The 8,818-nt window shown below is 42.4% G+C and overlaps 1 protein-coding gene across 5 annotated transcripts; it reads right to left on the bottom strand.

Annotated features, from left to right (window-relative positions):
* Positions 1–1,269: 1,269 nt before the first annotated feature.
* LOC113009311 (zinc finger protein 2 homolog) lies at positions 1,270–8,285 on the bottom strand. Of its 5 annotated transcripts, none has more exons than XM_026147533.1 (10): positions 8,222–8,285; positions 7,971–8,048; positions 7,698–7,895; positions 5,970–7,008; positions 4,925–5,127; positions 4,742–4,834; positions 4,103–4,198; positions 3,896–4,006; positions 2,966–3,089; positions 1,270–2,814 (listed from the first exon to the last, which is right to left on the bottom strand). In XM_026147533.1, the coding sequence occupies exons 4-10, from the start codon at positions 6,043–6,045 to the stop codon at positions 1,343–1,345; spliced, it is 2,175 nt and encodes a 724-aa protein (XP_026003318.1). In that variant the 5' UTR covers positions 6,046–7,008; positions 7,698–7,895; positions 7,971–8,048; positions 8,222–8,285; the 3' UTR covers positions 1,270–1,342. The 5 variants fall into 5 exon arrangements, with proteins under 5 accessions (XP_026003318.1, XP_026003320.1, XP_026003321.1 ...); XM_026147535.1 differs by having other exon boundaries at positions 2,966–3,050; XM_026147536.1 differs by having other exon boundaries at positions 6,018–7,008; positions 8,222–8,278.
* Positions 8,286–8,818: the final 533 nt, after the last annotated feature.

The raw sequence follows: 8,818 nt of genomic DNA, 5'->3' as shown, positions 1-8,818 counted from the left end.
GCAAGCCACTGTATATAGCACTTTTCTAGGCACCCAAAGCGCTTCACAATTCCACTATTCATTCACGCACTAGTGCAGGCAAACCACAGTTGTAGCCACAGCTGCCCTGGGGCAGACTGTCAGAAGCGAGGCTGCCATATCGTGCCATCGGCCTCTCTGACCAACACCAGTAGGGTAAAGCGTCTTGCCCAAGCTTTCTTTTTCCTTTTGAACTACATGTTTTGTCTCTCTTTAGACCTCTACAAGTTATTTAAAGCACAATCAAAATAACACAGTTCACTGTCATGAATATGCTGCTACAGAATAAAAAATATTCCAGACTTAGCTATCCAACAAACAGGAGGGTCTAAGACTGGGCTGTAAAGCAAACATTTAAAGCCTGCTTCAGTGTGATATTCAGCCCACTGACTTCGTGTTTAATCTTTAATTCAATTTGATGAGCCAAAATATCAGAGCAGTCACTGCTGATGTACCTTTAGAGACAATGTATAGATGATGTCCAGCTTGAGCGGACTGCTAACATCCTACAAGATGATCTGTAATCTATTATTCTGCTCCAGTGATATTTACACAGATGGATGAGTTAATCAACATGTAAAACACTAACAACACAGTAATTTAACACAAGCTCACACTGGATGCAGTCCTCATCCTGTGCCAGTGGTTTCATCTAACAAAAAAAAAAAAAATCTGTCTTCAAGATCCTTCTTCCAGATTCTTCCACTTTTGTAACTTCCCTTTCTGTACCTCATTCAAATTTCTTTAGCCATCCTCCTCTTTTCTGTAATTCAGATGTTACACTTTTTTTGCTCTCTGCTTCTGTGCTTTTAAAGATTACAAATGGTTTTCTTGATAAGCCAAAACATAAATCCATAAATCCTCCATGTAGTGGCATCAGTGGGAAACATGTTTCAGGACCATCCCCACAGACAGAGCGGCCAGGAAAGCAGAAGAACACCATGTCAAAAAGGCCCTGAGTAAATGTGGTTATTCCAGCTGGCCATTTGTCAAAGCTGGGAAGACACTTAAAGAAAGCTCCAGGCAATCCAGGAGAGGAGGAGGACAACGTAGGCAAAAACCCTTAGTGATCTTATGTGTCATGAGTATTGGAACAGCTGACATACATTTTCTCAAAATACTGCCTATCTGTGGCTTTCAAACCCCAAAACACGTTGCGCCAAAAATTGGTCCGCAGCAAAGATCCGCTCCCCTGGCACAAACACAGTAATATAGTGCCAAAAAACAAAACAAAAAAATACACACAGTGAACTAATTTAAGGCTCTTTTTATTTTAAATGACAACAGTTATGTTGGAGCAACGAAGTGATTTTCTCCCAATAGCTCAAGGACTCAATAAATCCACCTTCTCTGAGTGTGTGCGCATGTGTCTCTTCAGCCTCGTAGACGTACAGAAGCCCTTCTTACAGAATGCGCAGCTGTGTGGCTTCTCGCCGGTGTGAGTCCGTACGTGTATGTTGAGGTCTGATGAGCACCTGAACCTCCTCTCACAGTAAGAGCAAGGGTACGGCCTCTCTCCAGTGTGTGTGCGTTTGTGCAGGAGCAGCTCCCCAGAGGTCAGGAAGGTTTTCCCACACTGGGAGCATGAGTGTGGTCGCTCCCCCGTGTGAGTCAGGTTATGTCGGACGAGCGAGGTGGACTTGGAGAACCTCTTTCCGCAGCGGCCGCATTCGAACGGGTGCTCGCCTATGTGGCTGTGGAAGTGTTCACTCTGAGCGCGCTTGGTTTTAAAGCTCTTCGGGCACTGAGGACAGCTGAAGGGCCGGAAGTTGCTGTGGATGCGCTGGTGCCTCACAAGCTCTCCGTGAGTGAGAAAGGACTTCTGGCAGGTGGTGCAGAGGTATGGCCGCTCCCCTGTGTGGATTCTCTCGTGGCGTGTGAGGCTGGCCAGCTGGGTGAAGCTCTTCTCACAGTATGAGCACTGGAAAGGCCGCTGGCCATTGTGAGTCAGGAGGTGCCTGTTAAGGATCTGAAGCTGCGTGAAGCTCTTTCCGCACTCTGCACAGGGGTGGGGACGCTCTCTGCTGTGGGTCTGCTGGTGCTTATTCAGAAGCCACATGTGGGTGAAGCTTTTCCCGCACTTGCATGGAAATGGCCGCTCACCTGTGTGCTTCATCTGGTGTCTCTTCAGGTCCGAGGCTCGGCCGTAGATCTTCTCACACATGGGACATTTGTACTGACGCCTTACGATGTGCCTCTGCCTGTGCCTCAGTCGATCCAGGATGCTGCTAAAGCTCTCACCACATTTCTGGCATTTATACTGACCGCCCCCCTTCTCTGACACCACCTCTGTCACCACCACCTCTGTTGTTAGGTCTAGCTGAGGGTTGCAGGTCTGGCCACAAGCTGTTCGCTCAGAATGCAGTTTGAGCAGCCCCATCTGAGTGAACCGTTTGCCACAATGAGAGCAAAGGAAGGGGCGCTCTCCAGTGTGGATGCGCTGATGTCTGGTCAGATCCCAAGAGTTCTTGAAGCCCTTCCGACACTCCTCACAGGTGTACGGGCGCTCGCCCGTGTGGGTCCGCTGGTGACGAGTCACGTCCGAGACCCGCGTGAACGTTTTGCCGCACTCCTGGCATGTGTGTGGGTCGGGCCTGTTGTGGATGGGGAAGGGCTTTGGGAACTCAGGAGGGAACGTCTTCTTGGGGGTCTCACATGTCTGTGCAGTCCTCTGGAGTTTGGCGTATTGTTCAGGATGGCTGTGCTCAATGTGCTGCAGCAGGTAGGACTCTTGCATGTGGAAGAAGGGACACTCTGAGCAGGCAAAGACCTGGGTGGACATCTCCACTGTGGTGCCTACAGAGAAACACAAAAGTTAAAATGTGCAACAAAAAAAGAGAGAAAAACTCACCTTAAAGTGTAGATGCCTCATCTAAAACTTTAAATGACAGTTATTAAAAGTGAGACAGCAAACCTTGAACAGCTTTAAAGTGACTAACTGATTTACCTTGGGTGCTGAGGTGCTCAAGGCATTTGTGGTGTTGCAGGAGAGACTTGAAGTCACTGGGATTGGAGAACACCTGCAAGCAGTCCTTCAGCACAGAGGGGGCAGAGGTAAGCCAGGAAACAGTCTGTTTGATTATGGAAAAAAAAGATTCAGTCTGAAGAAGTTTAAATTCCAAAAGACAACTGTTTTGAAGAGAAGGAGGGGGAATGGTGATTAAATATGAGACGTGACCAAATAGTCTCGGGAACCAGCTCACTAAAATAAAATAACTTTATCTGATTGAAATTTGCCCAATCTCACCTTCAAGATCATCTTCTCATGTATCACTGGACTGCTTTCACTCTGGCTGTTGGTTTTTTACCTGGCTTCTTGGGAAACTTGTTCTGTCCCTGTTTACTTACAGACTGGATCTTTGTTGAAGGATCACAGTGTGTTAAAACAGTAATCCTTCAATGTGATATTCATTCAGGTGAGTCAGTGAAGTCTTGGGGAGTACTGAGTGAAGACACAGTCCTACTAACAATCAGCCAACTGCAACTAAATGCAACACTTTTACAGCAGAGCTGTGCACTGACAGTTTTCACCCTGTGGGTACAAATTCAAACGTGTAAAATCCAGTGAATGCTGGTGAAAATCAGGGAGGTTCCTGGTAATTAATTTCTTAATCGACCAAACAATGAAAAAAAATACTTGATTAACTGCTGAGTAGTTGAAAACTAAGAAGAAAAAACAAACACTGAAAAGGCTAAAGATAGGAAAAATGTATGTATATCTTTAATACTACATGCACAAACTACTAATACTGTTACTCATCTTCAGTACCTTTGGTGACTGCTGCCCAACCATTCAACAGTGTTTGATGTATAGAACAGTATTTTATAATAATAATGAATCTTATATGGCCAATATTACGCTTTCACGTAGGCCTACCTGACCGAGGTCTGGCACCGGCAGAAGTCTTTCTAATTTGGAGAGAAACTCCCACACAAGCAGCTGCATGTCCGCATCATAGCTGAGGCCATATTCTGTGGGGAAAACCTCCTGAGAAGAACAAACATTAACAGCTAGTAATACAAAAAAAAGTTAAAAGGAAGAAGATAAGAAATACATGGATTGGCTACATCTAAGAGCATTTGCCTGGTAAAAATGTTCCCTCTCTGCTGGGTCTTTCAGGAGTGTTTGGGTTAGCTCCACAAAGATGGCCTCTTCTGCATCCACCTCTGCATCCCCACTCTGAAAGAAATCATTACAACTGAGATCTTCGTCACTATCAGACCAACAATAATGATAAAGGATGAAAAATGATCTTGGAAAGCTAACATTTATATTTGATCATCCACTGCATATTTAATGGGTGATTAGAATCATTATTCTGTTTTAGAAGCCATTCTCCCTCTCTACAGAATATGCAGATTAAACTAATCCATACCTCTCACAACCAGTAAAACGTTCCACATGACATTAACAGCAACACAAGCCCTGAATGTGATCAATCCACCGCAGCTACATTACTGGTAATACTGATAAAATATGTTGTCTCTGAACGCAGCTTTGCTCATTGCATTCAGAAAGCTCTATTTTAACTCTACCAACAGACTACGCCTGTTTCCAAAATGTATCGCCTTTCACAGTTTGTTATCAGACTTCTGATGCTGGATTTAGAGGTGAGTTCAGATGAAATGTTTCCTCTGCAAGGTCTTCACTCACTGAACTTTTAACAGTAACACAACTTTGGACCTGGACTTTGGACTTGTTCAAAATGGTGCTAACACTTACTCCTGTGTATCCCGGTGGGTGGATTCGCTCTAGGTGAGGCTGTACACACAGGATGTTGGCTGTTTCCTCATTTCTGCACAGCTCAAGTATAACCTGAAGCAACAGGAAGGTATTCATTCAGCTACTGTCACTGGATTACCCACTTGTGGAGTGGAATGCATTTCTGTGCACCTACTGACTCACTCTGGCTCGCAGCCGAAGCAGCAGTTTTCCTCGTTGCTTCGGATTGAGCAGGTCCGGAACTGATGCTGTGACCAGTGTCACAAATTCATCAAGCTTTTCATAGTCGAGAACATCCCTCCGTTGAGCCACCTGCCACATGGCTGCAGAAATCAGCCGCATAGGAGGGATCAGCAGTCTTAGGGATGACAACGGCAGGAATATATCTGATTAAACACACACAGTGGAGAGAGTTATGTCTTTTTTGGAAAGTCAGATGTCCTCTTGTGACAGCTCGGCAAACCATCTTTATAATTTAGCACCAAGAGACAAAGTTACAAGAAAATCATCTGTGAACAGGTGCACAGGTGCTAAGCTACTGTGGGTATAGATGAAGTCTAGTCTTCTCAAGACGTTGTGAGCCACGTAAGCCTCAACAAAATATTTCACAGGAACTTAAAGAAACATCAGAGAGATGCATGAAGGTGGGAAAAAATGGGTGTTTTTCAGGGTGCTGCCTAGATTAAAACACTGCTCTCCAAAGCAGCACTGTAACACATGTCGGGATTGCAAAAAATAATATAAAACATCCAACCTGTTTTTCGAGATAAAAGTTGAACTTGTTGGCAAAACAGTCCAATAACCTTTTGAGAGTACAAAAGTACTGTTTCTATAATTGGGACTCAGGTGAATTTATGGCCACATATTACAAGCAATCGATTAAAAATTCCCAGTTATTTCAAAATATTTACAAACATTTCCAAGATAGCTTAATGTTGCCATTTATTGAAAGTATATTTAATTACTCACACAATATATCAGAAATAGAAATTTAGTCATGTTGAACAGTATTTGAATATAGCCCAGTTAAATTAGCTAAAAACAGATTAACTAACTTAAAATCATAACACTAAGAACAAATTTACTTAAAAAAACAACACGAATACAGTGAACATATTGTATGAACCTAAGTATTAACGGTTAACCCATTAAGTTTTCCATGTTTACATTAGCATAGCTAACTAGAATCACTGCATTTAGCCGCGGCGAGGAGCTAACGCGCACACACATGGGCGGCCTGGCTCGCGGTACCAATGAACGCTGCTGTGACACGGACCTGTGCTCTCAACTGGACCGCTTTCCATAACGCAAACTACACGAATTCCTTTAAAAAAGTCACTAGAAAGCTGCAACCAGCAATTAATTTGCTATTAGCCCTAACGCAAAGCGGAAACACGTGGGCCAATGTGTGATTTCCAAAATAAAAGCATTAACAAGTGCCCAAAAGTGTAAAGAAAAGAAAAAAAAAGCAGCCCCGGTTAATTCAAAACATTTAAGTCATTAGCTAAACAGTTGCGCTTTATGGGTCTCAAAAGTGCAGTCACTGCCAGTGGTATAAGAACCTAACACTGAACTCAGATCCTAATAACAGATGTGATGCTGATAAATGAGAAGTTCATCCAACAGATAACAGAATGTTGTAATTTACCAAGTAGACAAAAAACTTTATTTGAAGTGTTTTCCAAGTGCAAATTTCCATGACTTTGGCATTCTAGTATTTCTCCCAACACAGCATTGTTCTTTCACGAGTGAAGGTGGACGCTAATCTTCTGGTGTCCATATGGGTCCCACACCTATTGATCGCATAGCTTGATATGACAATACATTCATTTGGAGATGTCAGATTTATTTACAGGTGATGATCAGGAAAACATGGAAACAAAACCAAAACACTAGGAAGAAGCCAGAAAATTAAACATTATTAATAAAACATGGGTTAATAAAACTACTTAACAACTGACAGTAACAACACTTAAAGTGTCTTAGTAACTTTCTGATCAAAGCATTTTGTAAGTCCTGATGACATCATTGTGACTTTTCAACAATACAGCACTTGAAATGTTTCTCGCCCCCACAGAAAAACTGATTCCACGCATTAAAGAGGATAGTCCAGTCACAGTAGCTCTGTAGTTCAGATGTTTGTTATGCAGCCAAATGATGTACGACATCCAATCACATGGTGTTAGATTCAAAGCAGAGTTAGCATTTCCAAGGGCAGGGCAGGGCGAGCACTCTGCATCTTCAAGCTCCAAAGTCCTGGAACCAACCTTTAACAAAGAGAAGTACTTTGAAAACAAAGTTCTAACACAGGGAACACAAATACTACATATATACATCTATACATTCTAATCAATAACATTTCCAGCATCTCAAACTGGAGAATTAGCTGTTCGTGTCTCAGTGTAGCAGTAATAGAAATAGATTTTGGATATGGAGGGCTGATTGGACAAAACGAGGAGCCGATAACAGAAGAAAATTAGTAACGGGGAAAAGTCACTGCGCTTCTACACCGGATATCTCGTATCATGCACTTCGAAAAGCACATAAAAGCATGACGTTAAATTATTGCATCAAAATTAGCGAAGACAGGCACATGACTTTTCTAGAGCGATAACGGCCCACCCTACACAGGAAGTGTAGAGTGTAAATTCTTAAAAATAGTACAATTTACATTGTAAATTGAAGACCTTTCAGGCAAACGTTGCATAGCTAATACTAGATCCAAGGAAGTGATCTTGAATCTTGATACCAGCTGGCTAACCACTGAATATGAGCTCTCAGAATGGTATTTATGATACAGCTGCATCAATACTAACTTTAAAACTGTTTGTTTCAAATTAGCGCTATTTAAATCCCATTTTTATATCAGGCTCGGCAGCTGTGGGACAAAAAAAGTTAGATAACATCCGTAGCCACCCACTTTTAGCTGGAAACTTCCACGCGCACTCATTCTTACCTTTTAAGGGACTAAGAAATACACGACGAGGAATAACACGAAATCAAAGACCACGAAAGCCCAGAAGTCAAACCAGTAGGAATGTTTCGGTAAAGATATCGGAGCTCCTTTAGATTTAAAGATTTTAAGATCTTCCTCTGACTCCGTTACAGGAGTCGTGCCGGGTGCCATGTTTGCTATGGCTTCAGTCTCGCGCTCCTGGAAGAGAACACGATAATCCTTCAAAATAAAATCACACCTTTGCAACAACGATTGGTTACTGAATATTATCACCTCATTTCGTCTACTCCTGCGTGTATAGATCTGTTTCCCCCCTTTGAACAATGTATTTCATATAGCAAGCGCTAGATGCTAAAAAAAAAAAAATCACAAACATTTTAGGATTAGGCCACCTCATGTGACTGGTCGGGTGACATGAATTGTATAATATATAGTCTGTGACATGGTATTTTCACCTAGTTTTACTGCACTCTTACAGCTAATATTTGTGACATTCAATCAATTATATTTTCAATGGACAGCACCTAATTATAAGCATGTTACTTCTCTGGCCTTCTTTGACACACCAGAAACTGAAAAATCCTTTTCAGTTTCAGGGTGGCTGTAGCTCAGGAGGTGGAGCAGGTCACCTACTGATTGGAAGGCTGGTGGTTCGATCATTGGCTCCTCCAGTCTGCATGTCAAGTATCCTTGGGCAAAATACTAACCCCAAGTTGCTCTCCAATTCATCCATCGGAGTGTGAATGTAGTAGCACTAAGTACAGTGAAAGTGGTTGTGTAAATGGGTGAATGTGGCATGTTGTATAGAGCGCCGTCAGTACTCTGGGACAGTAGAAAAGTGCTATATAAGAATCATTCCATAGTTGTCATCTTATAATCTTGTTAGGTGCATCTTTTGTATTGGACTGTAAAAACTCTTCCTACAAACCAAACTCCAGACTGCATCCAAAGCATATAACATACACGCAATTGATATCATCAGCAGAACGTCCTGCATGTAAAACTCTTTAGAGTTAATGCCACATCTAGCACCATCTTTGTTGGAATTAGTATATACTGATCTGATTCTAAGTAAAATGTGTTTCATATTCCTTACTTTCACTTGAACATGTTTTTTTTAT

This window comes from Astatotilapia calliptera, chromosome 17, assembly GCF_900246225.1.
Source record: "Astatotilapia calliptera chromosome 17, fAstCal1.2, whole genome shotgun sequence".
Lineage (NCBI taxonomy): Eukaryota > Metazoa > Chordata > Actinopteri > Cichliformes > Cichlidae > Astatotilapia > Astatotilapia calliptera.
This window is presented reverse-complemented; position numbering and strand designations above follow the sequence as displayed.

What these genes read in the sequence shown, in the direction of transcription:
- LOC113009311 (XM_026147533.1), bottom strand. Translation starts at nt 6,045, where the DNA reads ATGGAAAGCGGTCCAGTTGAGAGCACAGGTCCGTGTCACAGCAGCGTT. An exon ending in TGCTTCGGCTGCGAGCCAGA is followed by an intron (nt 4,835 to 4,924) that starts GTGAGTCAGTAG and finishes CTGTTGCTTCAG; the next exon opens with GTTATACTTGAGCTGTGCAG. An exon ending in AGAGGGAACATTTTTACCAG is followed by an intron (nt 4,007 to 4,102) that starts GCAAATGCTCTT and finishes TGTTCTTCTCAG; the next exon opens with GAGGTTTTCCCCACAGAATA.